General features: G+C 47.9%; 1 protein-coding gene across 1 annotated transcript in view; it reads right to left on the bottom strand.

Annotated features, from left to right (window-relative positions):
* Positions 1–22,897, bottom strand: part of Alk (ALK receptor tyrosine kinase) — a 747,750-nt gene that overhangs the window by 189,168 nt on the left and 535,685 nt on the right. The window contains exon 5 of the mRNA XM_045149222.1: positions 7,697–7,824. Coding sequence (XP_045005157.1) covers positions 7,697–7,824 — 128 coding nt within the window. The remainder of the gene's footprint in view (positions 1–7,696; positions 7,825–22,897) is intronic.

Here is a 22,897-nt window from a genome sequence, read left to right as displayed (position 1 = left end):
GACCAGGCCATGAAGTAATCCCTCATTTTACTCAGCTGGAGTTTGGAACCTTCTCCAGACTCCTACTGGTGTCCTGTGGATGGCCAAAGATTAGAACCTATCTGCCTTGTCTCGTTTCTTTTTCTCCCTTCTTGGGCTACGGAGGGCGTCCATGGTTGGCTTTGGCAGAGTAGGGCAGAGGGAGTAAGGCTGCCACAAGTCGCCTATTTTTTACTGAGAATATTCATCCTCATTCCTTGGCTGGAATACCAAAGCCGGGACCCAGGGGGAGTTGAGCTTGCTTTGTGAAAATGGCCCGTATCCAAATTATAATAGCCTTATGGCTAGTCCTAATCTTTTGAAGAAGGCATGGCAATATAAGTATTTTTTGCTTTTCGTATTTTCAGTAGAAAAAGTAGAGCTAATATAAGAGTTGTAATATAAGAGATAATATAGGAGTTGTAATATGAGAGCTGTATTTTAGGAGGCCTCATTGTAGGGGATGTCAAGCCTATAGAACTGAGTTCTTCCCTAAGGCAGCTCTGATGTGCAATTTTATATATACTGGACTCCTGTGTAAAACTTTTAAACAGGGTTCAGACTATAAAATATGAGTGCAGTCCAGCTAGCCTCAGTGTAGTTAGGAAGTTAATGTGTTTGCGCACCTCAACTCTGGGGACACATGTTTCAAGGAATCTGTGGGATAATGGGACTGCGTTTGATGCCTTGAGTACTCTCCATTCCTGAGCTAGTAAAGTTAGTGAAATATTTCTTCATGGGCAAAGCTGACAACACTGTATCCGTGGATGGTTTTATCCATGGATAGTTCTGAGGTGATGCATATTTGGGCTCTTGGTAGTGTAAGGGGTCAAGGGACCTAGACTGCCTGCTGCTGAGAAACCTGCCATTGAGCTGAATGTGACTCTAGCCTGGGGAACCTCAGATGTGGTTCTTGAAAGAGAAGGGGACTTATGGGACAAGGTGATAAAATTATGCAGGCTCACACTGGAGCCACTTGCAGCGCCTTGTTTTGCATGGGTGGGTCCCTTGTAGTTTCATGCTTTCAAGTTGACCAATTCCGACCAATTTGGGTGAGGAACATACTGAATTGGGTTTTCAGAAAAACAGAACTTAACCATAAGATAAAGGAAGAAAGTATACTGTGTGGATTAGTATTTTAGTTTGTCAAATTTCAAGAGAAGTCTTGGGATCTTTATTCTTTCCACTTCCGCACTGTGAAAGAGGCAGACTAGATCTTTCTTGTGTCCTTCCAATGAGTACCTTCCTCAGGAAGACAGGGTGGCTAAGAGTCAGATGGCCTCCAGTCAAGTATCAGCCATGAAGATGGGGGAATGACTTAGTTCTTCCTCCGGAGCTTTGAACTCCCAAACAATGGGAGCGATGTCAGTAGTACGTAGCTCACTGCACTGTTTCAAGAATAAAACAAGCACAGAGCAGAGCCTGGTGCCTAAGTGCTGGGTGAGGGTTTGTAATGACATGACTTTTGTAGGCCACTCAGAGGCAAAGAATTCTATTCAAACATATTTTTAAATGATTTTTTGTTTATTTTTATTTATTTATTTGAGAGCTATAGACAGAGAGAAAGAGGCAGATAGAGAGAGAGAATGGGTGCACCAGGGCCTCCAGCCACTGCAAACAAACGAACTCCAGACACGTAGCCCCCTTGTGCATCTGGCTAACGTGGGTCCTGGGGAATCGAGCCTCGAACCGGGGTCCTTAGGCTTCATAGGCAAGCACTTAACCACTAAGTCATCTCTCCAGCCCCAAATATTTTTTTTCAACAGACTAGTTCTGCCCATTCTATCCACTCCCTTCTGGGACTCCCAGAAGCTGACAGGCCCCAACGAGTGTCCTGCACAATCCCATTGTCCGCTATGAGCGGTTTTTGTGAATGGGATCTCTGGGAGCCCAGACCTGGGTATCTCTGGGGCCCGATGTCCTTCTTGGCTGTGCTGAATGTAAAAATTGTTCTCTCACTGTTTTTCTTCTAAGAAAAACCAATTCCACACACTTTCTACTCACAGCTACTTTCTTTTGGAAGTTAGTACCACAGTAGCCCAAAGCTGCCAAACAGGAGCAGCATTTATTAATTGGTTGATTAACCAATCTGTCGACAAGTATTTATGTGGTTTTCCCTCTGCGCTTTGCACCATGCTGACTGCTCCCTGGAGAAATAAAAGGAAATAAAGGACACTGGCCTCAACCTCAAGTTAGGGTTCCCAAATGACTAATTGTGAAATGATTATAAAACAGCTACTAGATTTAGATGCAGACATCAAAGACATCTGAGCAGAATTTTAGTTGCTTCAAGTGACATTTGCTGACCACAGAAAATAGGCAAGGAAGTTCAGTTAGTTTCCTGCTCTAGGAGGCATTAAGAAGTTACCAATGTCTTCTGGAAGTGTCTCAAGGGCCTGGCAGTGGGAGAAGGATGTGAGATGGTGTCAGGGAAACCACCTGGCTGCTGTGCAGTCCCTGTGCGTGTGTTTGAAAGCTGTGAGACAAATAAGGTTGGAGCTGGGACATGACTCGGTTGGTAAAGTGCTTGCTGTGGAAGTGTGCGGACCAGAGTTCACATCCTCTGCACCCACCTGAATGTTGGGTGGGTGTGGAGGCCCACCTATAGTCCCCATGCCCTGGAGTAGAGATGGGATCTCGGGTGGGATGGCTAGCTAGACTAGCTAAGGGGAAGCTCAGAGTTTAAGTGAGACCCTGTGCCCAGCTTCAGATTCGCTGGAATGAACTTCCAGACCAGGCACAGTGATGGAGGAAGGGATATCGATTGAAGCTTACAGATCCAGGGGAAGTTCCATAATGGCGGAAGAAGCTGGCCTGCCTTCACAGGGCCAAGCACAGGTAGAAAAGCCACAAGCCAAAAGCCGTACTGCACAGCATGCTTCAGGAACTCCAGACAGAACTAGGCACTTTGCGTATCTTTAGACTAGAATCTCAAAGCCACTGCCACACCTTAGGACTGGACCCTAAGATCTGCCCAGTGACACTGCCTCCAGCCAGGTGGCCGCAGATCCAAACTATAAACTAATAAAACACTGAGTATATTGGGGGCCATCTATTCAAACTACCACACCCTGTCTCAATAAATAAGTGGAGAGTGATCAAGGAAGATACTGATGTCAGCTTCTGACCTCCACACTCACATTCTCACACATCTCCTGCATGTCTTTTCCATGTTAAGATGACACTTACTGGGGCTGGAGGGATGGCTCGCTGGTTAAGGAGCTTGCCTGAAAAATGACCACATGGAGACACCCCCCACCCCCCGATACACACACACAGCCACATAAGGAGAGGAAGAAGAGGGCTGATGGCCAAGAAAATGATGTCTGGATTCAAGAGACAACGTCATAGCACCAAGGCCCAGCAGATAAAATCGAAAGCAGCAGCAAGTCTAGAGTTCAAGGTCATAGTCATTTGGGTCTAGGGATTTGAGGAGCAGGAAGGATGAAAGAGGATTCTAAAGTTTTCAGTAATAAATGAAACCTCCCTTTCTGCACATTGCACACAGGTAGGAGAGTGCAGTCAACGAAATCAATGCTTTGTCATCAGATCCACGTGGGACCCAGTTTGGCTCCATTTTCACTAAATGAATGACTGTGGCACATTTTGAAAGCCTGTGAGCTTCGGTTTCCCTGCTTGTGTGAGGAGACTAGTCTCTGCTTTGTGAAGCTTGCATGAGGTGACGCATGTGAGACCTGCAGCTCGTGTGTGTGTGTGTGTGTGATGGCTGCTAGGCCATGTCAACTGAGTATCTGTTAAATGCACACAATGGTGGGTGCAAGGATTTAAGGGCAAAATAGCCATGGCCTCTGTCCAGCTGGTACGATAGGGACAACTGTCCCCAACAGCTCCTGTGTGTCTTTTCCATGTTAATTAAGATGACACTTATTGGGGCTGGAGTGATGGCTCACTGATTAAGGAGCTTGCCTGCAAAATGACCCTGGTTAGATTCTCCAGGACCCACGTAGAGCCAGATGTAGAGAGGGGCGCATGCATCTGGAGTTCGTTTGCAATGGCTAGAGGCCCTGGTGAACCCATATTTTCTCTCTCCATCTCTCTTTCTCTGTACCCCTCTGTTTGCAAATAAGTAAGTTTTTTTTTTAAAATATTTTTTGTTCATTATTTATTTATTTGTTTGAGAGCGACAGACACAGGGAGAAAGACAGATAGAGGGAGAGAGAGAGAATGGGCACGCCAGGGCCTCCAGCCACTGCAAACGAACTCCAGATGCGTGCGCCCCCTTGTGCATCTGGCTAACGTGGGTCCTGAGGAATCGAGCCTCAAACCGGGGTCCTCAGGCTTCACAGGCAAGCGCTTAACTGCTAAGCCATCTCTCCAGCCCCCCTTTTTTTTTTTTAAAAGATGACACTTCTCTGCATTAGGGCCAAGAAGAGTTCTAGAGTCCTATAGTTGCATGCCTACTAATATTATCTCTGTGCCCCACCATGAGGGGACCAAGTTACTGTCAGGAAACACACTAGACATTCCTCAGACTCATCTGCAGCCCTCGCTGTGTGTCACCAGCTCTCCACCTCTCCAAGACACCACTTCTTTCTCTTTCTTTTCTGCATGCCCTAAACCAGGTCATTGCCCCAGAAACACTGACATGTGTCTGCACCAAACAGGCATCAAATACACACAACAACCCCCCTCTATCTGCCTCTTTCTCTCTCTGTCTGTCACTCTCAAATAAATAAATAAAAATAAACAATTTTTTTAAAAGAGTGCTTAGGAGGTTCTGAGGTCACCTTGCTCTGCTCTCATTGTTACAGTTCTGCACCAATACCTCCACCTGATTTGGCATCTAGCATGCTCTGAGTGAGAACCGTGTAGAGAACATCTGCTTCCTTAGAAAGACCGTCTTGTCCTTAGACTTGGAGCTTCTGGACGTGGAGCCTGCAAGGTGGCTGGACCGTGAGGACCTCCTCAGGTTTTTTGTGAGCAGGTGGCCTTCCTTTGGGGGTTAGAGGCAGCCCTGCTTTCTCCCCGCTTTAAGAGGGTGCTCTGCCAGCAACACTTTCCCGCACCATGAGAAGGTGTTAAAGGAGGCCAAGTTCTTGGTTTCCTAAGGGCAGAGCTGTAGATGAGGAACAGGTCTCTTAAGCTTGGTAACAGACTCACTGCAAACCCAACACAAGCTTGGGGCGGGGGTCTCTGTGAAAGGGGCTTGCAAAGCAATAACGCAGGCATCTGCCCAGCTAGGTAAAATTCTTACCTGGAACATGGAAAGACTTTTTCAGGGCAAGGCATCTTTCTTTTTTTTTTCATCAGGATTTGATCTGGGACTTGATACCTCAGTCTTTGCACTATCTTACTTTATTCTAATGTTTTCCAGACAAGATTAGGCCGTCTGTGGAAGCTAACACTCTCCACACATTCCTGTGAGCAGGCTGAATTTCCATGGGGCACGTTTGGACCTAGATCGATCTTTAAGTTCCCGAGTGTGGAAACATTTGTCCAGGCTCTGGCTTCCCCCCAAGCCCTAAGCTTCTCCGACATTGCCTCACAGCACTGGCTGACCACCTCTGCGACCGAACTAACGTGCAATCTATCACATTATGGTGAGTTCTCTTTCCCTCACACGTAGTCAGTTTTGATTCAAAGGAGAACAACAGACATTCATTTGTGAAAATTCTTGCAAGGCCAGTGGTGAATGAGGAACCACAGCCTCAGGCGGTCTGGGTGACTCCCAACCTAACAGTCAGTGTTCTACACCACGGCCAAGAGGCACGAGGCTCAGGTCTAGGCCTTCGTTGACAGAGGACCTCTGGGTCACTCTTGAGCTCTCAGACCACAGGTTCTGTGGCACAGGTGCGACTGCCGTTCGGCGAACCTCCGGGGAGAGGAAGGGGCCACAAGAGACCAGCAGAAATCAAAGACACACCTCCCTGAAACTGGGTAAGTCAAGCCCCTCTCTTCCATCCTCTACATTGGCGAAATAATAAAGGCTGATCCTAAGTAGGACTCCGGGCCTTTGCTAAACCAGGGCAAGACCAGGGCCCCAGGGTTAGTAATGATCCATGCTGTCATAGAGTTAGTAATGGTCCATACTGTCAACGTGCTATCACCTGCAAGCTTTACAATAATGCTGTAAGGCAGGGGCTATTGTTTGCCAATCAGACTTGAGGCAATGTTTAAAGCAAAATAATATATGTGTATGCATGCACTTGTAAGTAAGAGTAAATAATAAACATATTAAAGAAACAGGTGATTAAAACACTACAGAGGCGAGAAGAAAGCTTATCCAAAACTTGCTCAGATTATTTCTGTCATCTACTCTGCTCTCCAGTGCCCACATAAAGCCAGATGCACAAAGTGGCTCATGCATCTGGTGTTAGTTTGCAGTGGCTAGAAGTTCTGGTGTGCCCATTTTCTTTCTCTCTTTCTCTCATTTTTATCAATCTCTCCCCATCTCTCCTTCTGCTTGCAAAAAATAAACAAATGCATAAATAAAATTATAAATATATATGACAACAAATTACCCTTTCAGGTAACCCTGAGCTGAAGTCACAGTGTGGCATATATGAAAAGAAATTCAATGATACAATCCCCATGCTTTAATGAGGTTTTAAGACATAAGCTTTGGCTGGAGAGATGGTTTATCAGCTAAGGCACTTGCCTGCAAAGCCTAAAGACCCAGGTTCTGTTCTCCAGGTCCCACGTAAGCCAAATGCACATGGTGGTGTATGCGTCTGAAGTTCATTTGCAGTGGCTACAGGTACTGGTGTGCCCATCCTTTCCCTCCCTCCCCTCCCCGGGCTCTCTAACAAATAAATAAAAATAAAAACTTAAAAAAACACAAAATGAGCTAACATTTTTGTACTTAACCATTTCCCATGGTGTTGCTCAATAAATTAATACACCCTAATAAAACCATTAAATAAAATCTGAGTAAAACCATTTAAATACTTAGTTGCAAGGTCTCAAGAATAGCTAAAGAGTGATCGTGCTTAAGTTGTGGGGAGGGAGAGGAGTGGGTAGAGATGCTGGTGAAATACAAGGGGCAGGATGGTGGTCACTAGCAAAGTTGAGTTCAGGCTACCACGTGGGGTTGCCTTGCACTGGTCCATTCACTTGGCGCGTGTGATGGTTTATACTGATTGTTGACTTGACAGGATTTGGTATCGATTATGGAGATTAGGTTAGTTGAGGTGGGAAGACCCAGCTTAGTGCACAAAAAAGTCAGAACTGGCTGTAGGCTGAAAACCAGCATCTATCTTTCTGCTCCTCCACTGTGGATGAATGGGACCAGCTGTTTCAGGCTCCTGCTGCTGGTTTTCCCTGCCCCAGTGGACGGTGGCCTCAAAGTGGGAGCCCAAATCAAACCTTTCTTCCTGAGTCACTTTGGTCAGGTGTTCTGTCTAAGCAATGGGCAAGGTTACTAGTATGGTATATAGCTAAATTTTTCATAATAAAATATTTTGCTGCACAGAAATAAAGCTAGTGTGTTCTCCAACCAAGACCATATTCCCTTTGGTGAAGTTTAAGTTAAGTAGATATTTTATCCTGAATTGTTGACAATTGAGTTCTGGGGCCGTGGCACACTTGGCAATACCCAGGATCAGCCCCGAACCATGGTAGGTTGCCCCATATGAGTGTGCACACTCCCAGCTAAGCACAGTGGCGGTTATTATCATACCCAAGAGGGCAGGCAGGGAGGGAAAGGCAGATCAGGTACCTTCACTGCAGTTCTTCAGGGCAAAGAAGTCCACTGCGGACAAGCTGCGGTTTCCACTGGAGATGTATTCCAGGGCCACTCGGAACGGGTTCTCTGGGCGCCCAATTCTTCCCTGCAGCACTGTCCAGCTGATCGGAAAGCAGAGGGGGAGACAGAAAAGCGGTGATGAGAAACGGGTCTTACCTGAAGGGAGTCACCCCTGCCATGGGTTCGGGGCTCACATTCTTCATGAATACCAGAGACAGAGCCCCAGGCAGTGCTGAGAGAGGCCACCCTGGCAGCAACATGAAAACTTCTTGTCCAGTGAACTCATAAACCCAATGTTCTCTAGCCACTGGCAGGTCTAGGCAATTTCAAATCTTTGAATTATTTCAATAGCTAGTCTTATAGAGGAAGGATGTTCATACTTGAGGAGACCTGGTAGCAGAGTCAAGGAGAGGGATCCAAAATGCTGTACTCATAATTATCTCTAAATAGAACACGTGCTTTTGGCATTATTTTTCTGATGCCAAAGTCTCAGAGCCTGCAGGCTTGCTGTCCAGTTACTTAAGGGGAGCTAGCAAGAACTATTTATTCACAGAAGGAAAACTAAAGTGCACCTAAGCATGTGCTTTGGGTCATAAGGTGTCTAAGATTGACGTGGACTTTGAAGAAGAGTGCAAACTGTAGAAGATGGCAGCAGGAAAAACAGCAGGCTCCACTGTCACAGGCCAGAGGATGACTGAAGGAATACCTTGCTCATTCTACTAACCTTTTGAAGGAGCCTCCTGTCACTGACTGGAACATCTGATTTGCTTTTCTGCATTGATCCAGATGTGTGTGTGTATACATACATACATACACACTGAGAGTGTGTATATATATATATACATGTGTGTACATGTATATATATATATATGTATGTATATGTGGTTAAACATTTTTCTGTGGAGACTGGAAATTATCCAGAGTATTTCACATTTTCTTTATTTCTCTCTCCCTTCCTTCCCTTCCTTTCTTCCTTCCTTCCTTCCTTCCTTCCTTCCTTCCTTCCTTTATTTCCTTCTTTCTTGACATATGGTCTTGCTCTAGCCCAGGCTACCCTGAAATTCACTCTGCAGTCTTATGGTGGCCTCAACCTCACAGACATCCTCCTGCATCAGTTTCCCAGGTGCTGGGATTAGAGGTGTGTGCCACCACACCTGGCCCTCTTTCTTTAAAAACAATTTTGTTTAGGCATAACTAACATAGCATAAACTGCATACATTGAACATGTGTCATGGGCTGGAGATATGGCTTAGCTGTTAAAGGGTTTGCCTGCAAAGCCTAAGGACGCATCGAGTCCCTGGAACCCATGTAAGCCAGATGCACATGGTGTTTGCATGCATTTGGAGTTCATTTGCAGTGGCTAGAGGCTCTGGTCTGCTCATATCCAACCTTTCATAAATAAGTAAATAAATAAAAATAGAATATTAAAAAAGTGTATCTTTGAATGAATCATCATAATAAATTGGAGGATGTATGCATGTATTTTATTAATTTTTATTTATTTATTTGAGAGTGACAGAGAAAGAAAGAAAAAGACAGAGAAAGAGAGAATGAACACACCAGCCACTGCAAGCAAACTCCAGATGCATGGGCTATCCTGTGCATCTGGCTTACGTGGGTACTGGGGAATCAAGCCTTGAACAGGGGTCCTTGGACTTCACAGGCAAGCACTTAACCACTAAGCCATCTCTCCAGCCCTACATGCATTTTTTTCAACAGACAATCATAGTACTCCATATTTTCTTACCACTAGGTTGGGCTTAAATATGGTAGTGTAAGTGCTAAAAGATTCAAGGTGAAAGTCAATTTTTGTTAAAAAAAAATTTAACCCCTTACCCCAAATATAATTTCACTGTAAAAAGATGAAAACTCAACCCCCAACAAGTTCATAAGGAAAGAACTCAGAGCACATTGTCTAGAAGTAACTTGGCCACCACCTCCGGGCGCAACCTTTCAGCTGAGATTCTACATAGATGACGTTCAACTGTGGCACCTTTCTGTGATTGCACTTTCCCACTTGGTGTATATTGGGAAACAATAATTAGAGAAACATCCATGGTATTATTTCATTGATTGCATTTTTTTAAAAAAAATTATTTTTATGACAGAGAGAAAGAGAGAGAATTGGCACACCAGAGCCTCCAGCCACTGCAATGGAATTCCAGACACGTGCACCAGCTTGTGTGCATGTGTGACCTTGGGTGACCTTATGGCTCGCACCTGGCGTATGTGGGTTCTGGGGAGTTGAACCTGAGTCCTTAGGCCTTGCAGGCAAACGCCTTCACTGCTAAGCCATCCCTCCAGCCCACTGATTGCATTTCTAATGACTGGGCATTGCTTTTGAATTCCAGCGCCTAAGGACAGAGTGGTGGAATTAGACAAAGGGCGTCCCTGTTCCTCTCTCAGTGAGCCCAAGGCCCGTTTCTGTATTGCCTTGCTGACATTTGATCTTGATGCTTCTTTTCTGACTCTGCCAACTTTGTGTGATGACGGTATTGCCTAAGGCAACAGGGGGCCCCTGTGTGGCCATTTTTGTGTCTCTAGTGCCCAGCTGGGCAGAGTTGCCAGTGTCTGTTGAACAGAGGAGGGAGGCTTTCTTCCCTCTCTGCTCTTCTGTAGTTAATTCAGATGGCTAGAGTCAAGTTTCCAGACATTTAATAAAAGTGTATTAAGCTTCCCCACAATGGATGGTGTAGAAGGGATTATTGCAGTTGTAAAGTTTGCTCTCCTTACAGTACCCAGCAGGATTTCCATCCAAAGTAAACCCAGATCAATTGAATAAGGAAAAGGAGGCTTTTCTGTTTAAATGTGGAGCTGTCAAAGAAAGAAATATTCAAAGAGGAAATGTAACAAGGGGTTCTTAAGGAAATGAAAAACAAATAAGCAAAGAACACAGACTTTTCAATGTTCTTTTAAAGAATAAAGGTCCCTATTTTCGAGAAAAGATGGTCGTATTCATATTCTGCCAAAATCATAGCTCTCTGCTCGGAGGAATGATGGATTTTAATTCTACGTACACAGTAGCCCTTGACAGTGATTTCCATTTCTATATTGGTGCTAGCCCTCTGGATAAATGTGTCAGGAGTTTTAGGAATTAGTTTCTGAGTTACCGATGCAATAACTTTTGTCTGAAATTCTCTGGCCTCTCATAGTTTACTGCTGCAACTTTAATAACTTTCAGAGCACTTGCCAAACATGTATTTTATATCCAGGGAAGCTGGGACTGGGAAAGGGCAGGCTTGTACCTGGGGTCAGATGTGTTTAAGAGACAGCCAAACCCAGTGAAATGCAATTCGGAACCCTCCTCCTTGCCACCTCCACCTTCTTTGCATACACCCCGCGGTCCTGGAAGGGCTCATTAGGGCTCTGCTTCCCTTGCGCTGGCTGTTGGCAACTCTGCTTATGCTCTCAAGGGGAGGGGTTGTGCTCTGACCTAGAACCTCCTAGAAGTACATGCGCAACCATGTCCACGTGCTGGGGATTGGTGACATCCTAGCACTGGGCTTCAATCAATCAATCTGACAGTGTGGGTGCCCACCTGGACTTTCGGAAGCCAGAAGGACTGAACGGACAGCTTGTCACAAGTCATTATCTCCCACACACCTCTCTGGAGCTCTCCCGTTCCCGTTCTACCTCTGCTTCTCATTTGCCTGGTGACTTTGAATGAGACCTATCTCTGAACATGTCTGAGGCTTTGGACATTCTCTGATCAATTTTGTTCTCAAGTGGAGAAAGTGACTTCAACTTTGCCTGACTTTTTTGGCACGTAAGTATGTGTGTGTTGGCATGTATGTGCAGGTGTACGTGAATGTGTGTGCATGGGAGAATGGAGGCCAGAGGTCAATGTTGAGTGTCTTCCACAACTCTTCACACTTCCCTTTTGGAGACAGGGTTGCCCACTCAACCTGAAGCTCACCGACTCAGCCAGACTCACTAGTCAGTGAACCCCAGTCTCTGCCTCCCCAGTACCGAGTTTCTAGGCACGCACCACCACACCAGCTGCTCTGTGAGTTCTGGGGATCCGAACTCAAGCCTCAGGCCCGGCGCAGGCCCTTGGCAGAGGGAACCACTGCCCCCTCGCATGACTTTGAAAACACTGGCCACACCCTTTCACTTTGTGACTATATCAGAACAGATGAATTAGGGTCCACTCAAAAACCAAAAACCCAGGAGGGCTGGTTGTGAAAAGCAGTGTCTATTCCTGATCCGACGGAAACGGGGAACTGGGTCTTTGATTGTCATCTCGGATGTGCTTGAGGCCAGACAAGCGCCCGAACCTCCTTGGGTCTAAGTCTTTTTTTCACCCTTTACCAGCAAAATATGGATATTGAACTGAAAGTTCTCCAAGGGCCTTAAGTGACCTGATGCTCCAACATCTCCCGCAGACCGCAGGAGTCCTAGAGGCAGGATGCTTTATGAAGTCCCTGCAAGCTACAGCGAGCAAGCAGCATCTGCTGGAGGTGGGGAAGGAGCGATCAGTCATCACACCACAGATTTATCCATGCAAAGAGGTTTGGTCCCAGCATCCTGGTGGAAAAGGAGCCTTGCTTAAGGTTATTCACTGGGTTAACTACAGACTAAAGATTAAAATAACATATATTATTATCCTGGCTGTAAGAACAAGAGACAATGTCACGTGCGGATCAGTTTGCCCAGTCACTTGAATTTCCACCACTAAACTCGGACACAGAGAGGGACATGTCTACTTGCCATTTCACATGAGATCACTGATGTGGGGTTTGAGGCCAGACACAGGCCAGACAGCAGATATACTGTCAGGAAACCCACAGAAAAATTCTCAGAAGCTCGGATATGGAGATGGAAAGAATCTCCCTGACTCACACAGACCCCCGCCAGTCAGCCCCGCCATGTTTGAAGGAAACTCTCTGGCATGTCTGGAGCGCGAGGCCAGCTGCTGAGGTGAATGGAGGGTCAGCAGCCATGTCTCAAGAGGGGAAGTAAAGGAGCATTTTGTGACTACACGTGAGGGCCGTGGATGGCAGTTGACAGGAATGTGTCTTTCTTTGCTGCTGTACAATGTCTCAGGGGGCATGGCACTGACATCAGCCTCTTTCAGACCCTCAAACCTCAAACAGGGTGCTCACTGGAAGCCCTTTCGGAGACACTCCGGGCTGCTACAGTGTGGTGAGACGGGGCCCAGACTCAGCTCCTGACTTGCTTCATGCCAATGTGATGGATCAGTCACCATTGTGTCTTATGCTCTGTAGATGCTCGACAAATATTTGTTGAGCGGAAGGGTGAATGATTGAATAGATTTTCGTTAAACCAGACAGTTTTCTGACAAGTGTGGGAAGAATTTATGTGGCAGCAGAGCTGAGTTAATGTAAACATTCCCCAATGCTAGCAGATAGCTGGAATCCAAGAACCCAAAGGTTTGGGGGCTTACACGAAGGAGGCAGCATATATGACAACATTTTTCATCACATAGTTCTTGGATCCCCTATTTGTCATGAACCGGTAAGGAAGAATCAGAGAATAAAAGTCATCAAGACCTAGGGGGCACCTGGGCAGTAAAGGGAGAGAGTTCTTATATAATGCCTGCCTGTTTTCTGCCATCCAGGCCAGGCTTACACCAAGCCAATATGAACATTACCTACAGCAGCAACACCAGCCAGAATACCAACACTAATAACAGGATCTACTAGAAAGCCGGGCGTGGTGGCGCATGCCTCTAATCCCAGCACTCGGGAGGCAGAGGTAGGAAGGACCATCGTGAGTTCGAGGCCACCCTGAGACTACATACATCCACAAGAGTCATTAATGTCACCAGAGGCCAGTCTGTCTGTGCTTAGGGCTGGATTTTAAACATAGGGAGTTGTGACTGAAGTCATTAAGAAAGAACTTCACCTTACACTGCCCTTCCAAACCCCGTGAGGCTAGGCCCTGGAAGAGATGGATGTGACACCCTAAGCCGTGGCCATCCTCAAGCTCAGCACCGCCTCGGACACCTGTGCCATTCAGGTGGTGGCGAATCCTCTAGCTGGGACAGCCAGGTCATGAGGCGGCTGCCGATAACAGAAGCCATGCAAAACGGACAGCCGTGTCGCCTGGAGCGCTGTCCCTCCACGGTGGAGACTATGAGGAAGCCAGACCCAGTCGCTGCTCGGGCCATGGGGCCGGCGCTCTTCTACGGGAGCCTTGGCTGAGACTTTCTCGTGACAACGGGTATGGAGGTGTGAAAATTCGTTAGAAACAAGGAACTGAGCTAGTGGGAACTTGTCCAGATCAATATGGGGGAAGGAACTCCAATTACACCTCTTTCCCTCAACTCACCCTACAGGAAAAACTCACACAAAGCTTCCAAAATGTTCTAAAAAACATTCTCTGAGTAATATTTCAGCCAGTACCAACCATTCAGTACGGTTCTTTATCATTTCCATTACATCAGCCTGCATTTCAAGCATTTTTATGGGAGATAGCAAAAACAAAACAAAACAAAAAAAAAAAACAAATAAAAAAACTGCCCATCAATGTACATTTTAGTGTGAAGTCCTTCTTGCTTATTAACTTGTACAATAATAATTTGTAGCTTGAGGTCATTTTTCCGAGTAGCTTTCATTTTGCTATTAGCTTGCCTTTTGCAGTGTTCCAGAAGTTAGATGTGTGGCCCTGGAGAGGATGGGAGAGGAATGGGAATGGGACTTCAGGTTGAAGCCAGGCTGCCTCCCAGTGGCCCATGGTGGAGCAGAGAGCAGCCCCAGACAGTAGGAGAGGGCCACAGTGCAAAGGAGTGCCCAGGTGGCATGGGCTCACTCCCGAGGCTGGAGCTTAACTTAGTGCGTTGTTGAGTGAGTGACGGCGTGAAGCCAGGGCCATCTACGTACCAGGCGAAGCCCTGTGCTGAGCTCTAGTCCAGCCCCTGGCTCCTTTGCTTGGCCTTTCTCTGCTCCTTTAATTCCTCCCTTCTTCTTATCTGCCTCCCTGTTTCTTTCCTGTCCTCCCCATTTCTTTTTTCCTACCTTCCTTTGAGAAAAACAAATTGCTGAAGACAGAAACTTGGGAGCCCGACTTTGTGCATTATAATCTCATTTCTGCCTCGTGTTGGCCAGGCGACCTCAGGCCAGCTATCTAAGCCAACCTTTGGGTGCCTAGCTTCCATAGCTGCAGTTGTAAGATAAAATGGTAGCAGAGGTGTTCTTAACTGGCCTCCATGTGACCAATTTGCCTGCTGGATTAGCACAAAGAGTGCAGTTTACATTCCGTCAGTGAAGCACCCTGGGCCCCTGAAGGTAGACGAGGTCACTAAAGCTTCAGGCTCTTTGTAAAGGACCCTGTGTCTTCTACTCACCTCATCTGAGCCAGACCCCCGTGGAGAGCTGGCGAGTCTGCTCCCTGACCTGGTCACTAAGGCGATGCCGCGGGACGCCGGGGAAGGCTGGTTAGCGGTAAATCACTGTTGCATTAGCGGTGAAGAGGGCAGCAGAACACGTCCGGGGGAAAGCCATCCCGCAGCTCCAGAGAGCCTTCCGCAAACTTTCGAAGTATTTGAAAATGGCGTCTGCTTTAAAGAAACGGAGCCTGCGCCCCGTGGACGAGGAGTCACGGACGTGATCGTGTGAGAGTCTGCACAGCTCCAGTGACAGGCCACACTGGACGCCTCGGGCCCAGAGCAGGGCTGGGCGGACTAGTGTGCGCCAGTTTCCCAGCTGTCGGCTAAAATAAGCTGATTCAGGATGCAAGGTGATTTTCAAGCATCTCCTGATCCTAATCTTAGGGCCTAAGAGGGGTCTTTCGGAGCTCTGGTTTGTACAAAGACACAGACATTAGGCTCTTCATTTGGAAGGAAGGAATGGTTATCACCCAGACACCTCACCCACACCCCGCAAGAAAAAAAAAATCTAGGACCTCAAACTACTTCAAAGTGGGAGTAGCCATCCTTGTTCTCTGAGTTTGAGTTAGGTCCCAAGTGGGCCTTCCTCACTGGGGGTGGCAGGCTGGCATGGGACTGGCTGGATCTGGGGCAGGGCAGCGAGAGGAGGATGAGTCCGGTCTGTGCTAACACTTGGAAACTGCAGAGGATTACAGAAGAGCACGTGAGAGGACCAGCAGGGCTTCCTACCGCACAGGCTCACCCGCTAGTCGGTCTGGCAGAGTGGGGAGCCTGTTCTATCTGGTTAGAGGGCAGGGTGACCTCTGTGTTTATTTGTTTGGCTTTTGTAAGCCTTCTCCATGGAGGTGTGGGCATGCCACCCCTGCAGCCAGAAGGATTCTGGAATTTGGTTTTCTAACGCTCTGCCTACCAGTCACTATGTCAGACCATCTGTTCTTTTCAAATACATTTTTTTTTTGTTGTTGTTTCTTTCAAGCCAAATCAGTGTTTCAGGTTGTTTGAGTTCAGGTTTTGTTTGTTTTTAAATATATCACCCCATGGAGAGAGATAAAGACAGAATTGAAACACAAGGGCCATTTCTGCAGGATCCTTCCTCAGTTCAGTCTGCCTCCAACTCAAACCCTGAGCCCTGAGTGGGGCCTGGGCTGAACCAAAGGTCCTGGGTCACCACCTCACAGCTGTGTTGCCAGGATCCTCAGCCTCAGAACCGTCTACTTCTCATGCTCAGAGGTTTCCAACAGCCCAGCTCGCACCCCAGAGAGGCAGCCTACATGTTATTTAATGCATAAATCTCTGGCTATGTCAAACCACTGAACTGAAGCTTTATATGGCTGGTGGATCTGCTGCAAACTGCTGCCCCATGGGTAAGTGATGGGGTTGGGATCGTGGTCAGCCGTGGCAGGCTGGAGGGAGCTGGGGGAAGAAAAGCTTGCAGACTTGTACCTGCTGCCGTACCCTTACTCTGCCCAGTGCAGCCATTCTGTGAGCGCCCCTGCGGACCTGGGCACCCAGCACTAGGGAGGCATCTGTCACAGGGAGGGTTTGATGAATGGACCCTGGGGACCCAGTTGTGGGGTGTTGGGCACGCCTTCTGAGCCCCCACACAGAGGGACTCAGAGTGTCTACAGAAATATCACAGACAATGGTGTCACAGCAAGGTAGAGAGATGTGAAGGCCTGGTTCACCATGTTGAAACCTCTCACATGGACCTCAGGAAACCGACGCAGCTTTGTGAGCAATGACTTGTCTTTTAGGGATTGAACCCCAGGGCTACATCCACCTCTACTCTGTAGCCATTTTACCACCTCTAGCCCAGCCTCTAACTTCCTGTGTATGCCTGAGCTCTTTCATGCCTCTATTTATTTATTTATTTATTTATTTATTTGCTGAGCTCCCTTAGCCAGACATCCCATAGGAATACAATCCCCTGGTTGGATTAGGTGGTAAAATGGCACCACCAGTTTTCATTTGACATTAGATCTGCTCGAAATCATGACTTGGCAAATGTGAGGGATACTGAGCAGAGGCCCCAGGAGAGGACTCAGGAAGATCTGAGCTGTGGCTGGCATGGGCAGGAATGCCCAGGCATGCTGCCAGTGTTCCTTCTGTTCTTCAAAGTCCACTCAGACTTCGAATGTTTACAGAAAGAAAACTGAATGCTCAGAATCCTTGGACGCTGACTCTGGGCTTGTAAACTAGAAGCTGCAATTTTCCAGAAGCGACTTGGTTTTCGCTGGATCAGAACTTCAGTGTGGGAGTGGTCAGCCACAAAATGGGTGTGTCCCATCTCCCTCCATCTGCCTTCAAAGAGATATATATGCCAAGTGTCTGAGGAAGGGCTACCTGGTTACTCACTGTGTGTAAATGTCACCACAGCCATTGATGATCTATGTTCAAAACAATCCAAGCTGAAGCCTCCAGAATCAATAAAGCTGGCTCTAGGGAATGAGGGGTAAGCCCCTCTCTATTTCTATGATCCACCATGGAGGTCAGGGTCTATCTCAGGATGTGTCCCATGGTGCTGAGCAGGAGAGCAGAAGCCTTCTTGTTCTTCCCAGCTGGTAGCATCTTCCATGAGAGGGGTGTGCAGTGACTGTGGCAAGGACTAGCCGGATGGAGTATCCACGGGAGCTCCTGCCTTCTGGGAGCCTTGGGCAGATTTTCCAAGCTGTGTAGGTGGCTGAGCGAAGGCTCAGAGCGCCCGCTGAGAAAGTGTCCCAGCCTTTGCTTCAATGACAGCTAGTGGATACTGTTTGCTTCATGGTTCCAGAGTGGGGCCTGCGTGACAGGTGCTGCTGCAAGTGGGCCTGGAAGATGTGGTAGGATGTGTGGTCTGCAAGAATCTCTGGCTTTGGAAACCAGCTGGCTCATGTCATCCAAACAGTGACCTAGTACGTATGGAATGTATATCAGAGCATTGTTACCACATTGCCTCTCACTCCTTGGGCGCTAACTTCCTATCAGACACTGCAAAGAAGCGCTTCACGGTTATCTCACTTAATCCTCTTAAGAGCAGTGAGGTGTAGGAATTATTGTCATTTCTCCCTGTATCCTGATCAGATGGCGGAGATGGCAGGCGCTGGATTCTCTCGTGGTAGTTTAGTAAGTAACAGAGCTGACACTCCAATCTAAGCCTGCCTAATTTCGATTCCATAACCTTCTGTGAGGGCTCCCGCTCCACACCGAGCAGAGGGCAGCGTGGGATGCTGAGGATGGGGCGAGGAGCAGCAGCAGACACTCAGAAGTTCCTGCAACCCAGAGCAGGGAAGGATCCCGACGCGGTCAGGACTCTTGAGGGCCACTGTACACAGGCCTCAGGGCTTTCTTTAAATTTATTTTTAAACAGGGCCTCATGTAGCCCAGGATAGTTTCAAATTCTCTTTGTGACAGAGGATGACCTTGGACTCCTGGTCCCCCTCACTCTCTGAGTGTAGGACTATAGAACCCCATGTTTGGTTTTATACGGTGCTCGGACTTCACGTATGCCGGGCACACAGCTGTCGACTGAGGTACATCTGCGGCCTCCAGACTTCATTTGTCACTGCACGTGTTCGCATTGAAGCGGGCGTTATCACACGTGGTGAGTACTCCGTGGCTAGCCATGCACTTTCAACGCAGCACGCTCTACACCACTCGAGGAGGAGTTATGCTCTGAACGCGAGATGCTGCCCATAGGCTCATGAATTGAAGGTGTCGTCACTATTTGGGGAGGTGGTGTGAGCCCCGCTGGCCACTGCATTCGGGCCTGTGAGGGCTCTAGCTGGGTTCTGCTTCTCGCTCCTCCTTCTGCTCCCTGGTGACCGGCCACTCACGCTCCTGCTACCGAGGGCCGAGTAACTCCTGCCCGCCCCCTTCTTGCCATGACGGATGAAATCTTTGGAAACAGCAAGCCAAGAGAAATCCTTCCCCTTCAAGTTGCCCCTGCCGAGTGTTTTGTCACCATGATGAGGACAGTAAATCACACGGGCAGCTCTGTGTTCCTGAACCTCCTCATAGATGTCTATGCCCTACCTGGATGCCAGGCACGAGGGGGCTCTCGTTCCTCTCAGCGCACTGCCCGGCAGAGTGGAAGGGAAGGAAGAGTTGGGAGCCTGCTCAGAGGAGTTGCTAGGAAGGACTGTGCTTCCTCCCATCCCCTGCAGTTTCCTGGGAACAGAAAGTGTCCACTGTCTGGTATTTGTGCAAGGGGAGTCTCACTGATGATGTATCTCTCGCTTCCAGAACCACTCCTTCCTTGGTAGGGGGATAGGAGAGGGGTGTGTGTGTGTGTGTGTGTGTGTGTGTGTGTGTGTGTGTGTATGCATGGGGTAGGTAGCTCAGCATCTCCTCCCTCCATGGTGTTTTCATATGGATGGGAATGAACATCAGTTCTTACAAGACAGGGAAATGCATAGTTCTTCCAGATTTACAGAGGAGAAAACTAAAGAAGGGAGTGCTGAAGCTCCATTTTGAGATAGGAAAAGAATACAGCTGCTAGGATCCTAGGATGAGTATTAGACCCGAGCCTTACGGCCTCCTGCTGAACTGGGTGAAGGGAACTGAGGGCCCTCAGACCCCACCCGTGACTGTGAATGCTTGTGAGTGTGCGTCGGGCTGGGCCAGGGGCTGCACCCCAAGTTGCTTCAATCACATGCCACTGGACATTTTGATATCTAGCACCTCATCTAATTAATTTCCTTCCTGATAAATATTAGTAAAATTTAACATCTTACTTGAAGCTAATCAATATAATAAGCTGTGTTAGCAGCACCTCAGTGGCTTAGTTTGTGTGCCCTGGGTGACACCTTCCATTCTGATGTGTACTAGCCTGACCTGCCGCTGTGTAACAGGACCCTTGGTCTTGGGAGACGAAGATACTTACTGTTTCCATCTAGTCCATTTGATCTGGTCCAGGTAGAAATCTGTCCTTCCACATTATTATTATTTCATTTTTGTTTATGAGAGAGAGAATGGGTGCAGCAGGGCCTCTTGACTATGTGAATGAATTCCAGACATACCACTTTGTGCATCTGGCTTTACATGGGCACTGGGGAATCAAATGCAGACCAGCTGGCTTTACATGGGCACTGGGGAATCAAATCCAGACTGGCAGGCTTTGCAAGCAAGCACTTTTAACTGCTGAGCCATCTCTCCAGCCCAGAAACCTGGCCTTCTAACAGACAGTGTGTGTCAATGTGGGCAATTCCTCATGTCATTGCACAGTTGCTGACATAGGACCCAGGGCACCTCTCCTCCCAGGGGAGAGTCCCATTCTCTCTTGGAAGTCTGTCAGCAAGGACAGGACTTGGATGGCCAGCGCACAAGCCCTCTACTTCACGGCCTCTTGGCAAAGCCCTTTCTGTGCAGCGCGAGGTCCGCCCTCACCCAGCCCACCCTGACTCCTCACAGAAGCAGATGTTTGGGGCCCACAATTAAATCTTTCAGTAATTAGTGACTGAGTACAGGGTTACGCGTCTCTGTTGTACAAACTGCTGTCGCTGTACACAGAGTGCCACATGACACCTCAGAGGTGGCTTTGTTAGTGACTCCCACTCCCAAAGTCCTATCTTTGCCCCTTTCCCTGACATCCTGTTCCAACAGGTCTTTGGAAGCAGCTCGCTTCTCATGCCCCCGGGCCCGCAGTGCCCTCTGCAGAGTACCCCTATTTCTGCGTCTTGTTTCTGTCCTTGGAGCTCATGTTGGTGCTGGGCCCTTTGTCAGCACCCCATAAGTCCTTAGAGAGCACCTGCCTTCTCTTTCCTCAAGACCTCACAGAATTCTCTAGAGCTTGGCAAACGATCTCCCCCCGCCCCCCACTCCCGGTCCCCTCACCAGAGCCCGAGATCACATTGTTAGTGCTTCACACGGAAGGTACTCAGTCTGCACTTGCGCGCTCACAGAATCGTGCAGTTTTTGAAACAAGAGTGGGTGAGCATGCACGCCCACCCCGACACGTGTGTTTTTTGCTCCCTATTAGAGAGCGTGAGAGAGAGGAGCGACGTGGGCGGGATCTCTAAGCGCACAGCTAGAGGGGAAATGCTTTCCCAAGAACCACGCTAGATCTGGTGTCCACACCACACACTTGTAGCCTCTCGTGCTGGCCTCCAAACGGAGGTGACATGAGTAGAGTATTCACATTGGCTAAGTCCCGGGGGGGGGCTGCTGTGTGGAAATAATTGAAGTCTTAACAGAGGTGTCTAAGAGAGCGATTAAAATGGAATTGCAATTATTGAGCCCAGAGGTAAAATTTCAGGACTGGCCCATAAATCCTGGTCTGACATGAAATTTAAAACTCCCCAATGGTCTTCAATGCCATATTAAAAGGGTTTTAATACTAAGAGGTAGAAATAATGAATAATAATCAGGGCATTGTTTCCAAAGGCAGGGGCAGCTGAGAGGGCAGGACGGAGGAGGGCAGGGAGGTCAGTGTAGGTCGCGTCGTTACACTTGCACTTCACAAAGGACTAGCGAAGGGAGGAAAGGGCGACTTGGTGTGTGTACGTGTGGGGAGGGGAGGCGGAAGGGTGGAGTAACCGGCTGGCTGAGGTATTCCCCAGTGAACTCCAGCCTGTGCCCTGCCGAAAGCCACAGACAGAGTCTGTGCCTATTAGACGGTCAGCCTGCAGGGGCAGGGCCTGGTGAAGTGTGGGCAGACCATGGCTGTGGGATCCCCTAGCTTCTTCTGGGCTCTGGAAGCCTTCAGCTAAACCTCCTCACAGCCCTCTGGACACCTCTTCTGGAAATGTTTGATCCTTTGTTTCAAATCACCTCTTCAGTGACTTATTCAGGATTTTAGTGTGCTTAATAGTTCTAAATTGTTTTTGTACATTAGCCAAAATAAAAAAAAAATCCTTTAAACATGGAGATTCTTGCATTTAAGTGAGAGGAGAGCTAATCACATTAGCCCAACGTCCTCTTACACAAAAAACCTGTAACTATTTACCAAAACAGAACATCTCACAGCACAAACTAGGCTTAAGTAAAAGATGGCTTTAAAACAGAACTATCACGGCCACTCAGTGCGCACAGAACAGACTTCAACAGTCTGCGGCAAGCGTTCTAGACACAGGCAAGCACCCGCCCTCGAGAGCTGTTCACCCGTGAAGACGGAAGAGCAGCTTGTTAGCTGCGTTTCCCTCTGCTGGGGCCAAATCCCTGACAGGATGCTACTTCAGAGGAAAGATTGGTTTTGGCTCATGGTTTGTGGAGACACAGTCCATCATGATGGGGAAGCTTAGTGCTGGGCGGCCGGCTCACATGTGGGCAGACCAGGAAGCAGAGAGAGGTGGATTCTGGGACTCCTTTGCTCAGTTTTGTTCAGTCTACAACTCCAGACCATGGAGAGTGCTGCCCACATTCATAGTGAGTCTAGTCTCTTCTCCTCAGTAAGTCCTTTCTGGAAACACCCTCACCAATGCCTTAGGTTTTCCTTCCTTCCTTCCTTTCTTCTTTTCTTTTCTTTTCTTTTCTTTTCTTTTCTTTTCTTTTCTTTTCTTTCTTTCTTTTCATGTCTGTATGTGTGTGATGATCATGCAAATTCACATATGTGTGCTTGCACATATGTGCACATGTGTATGAAGGCCAGAGTTTGATGTCAGTAGGTCTTCAGTCATTCTCCACTTCATTTGTTGAGACGGTCCTGCATGGGGATAGGCATGGTCCCTGCTCTGGAGGGTTTGTAGTCAGGAGTTTTCACATCAATGTCCAGTGCTAAGAATGTTCAAGGTCAAGGACAGCCCAGCTCAGCTCAGCAAGGGATATAGGACTCTTTAACTGGAGAGAGGGAAACTGCAGGAAGTTGGGACAAGAAAAGGCACCCCAGGTAGACACTTCGGGATGAGAAA

This window comes from Jaculus jaculus, chromosome 5, assembly GCF_020740685.1.
Source record: "Jaculus jaculus isolate mJacJac1 chromosome 5, mJacJac1.mat.Y.cur, whole genome shotgun sequence".
Taxonomy (NCBI): domain Eukaryota; kingdom Metazoa; phylum Chordata; class Mammalia; order Rodentia; family Dipodidae; genus Jaculus; species Jaculus jaculus.
This window is presented reverse-complemented; position numbering and strand designations above follow the sequence as displayed.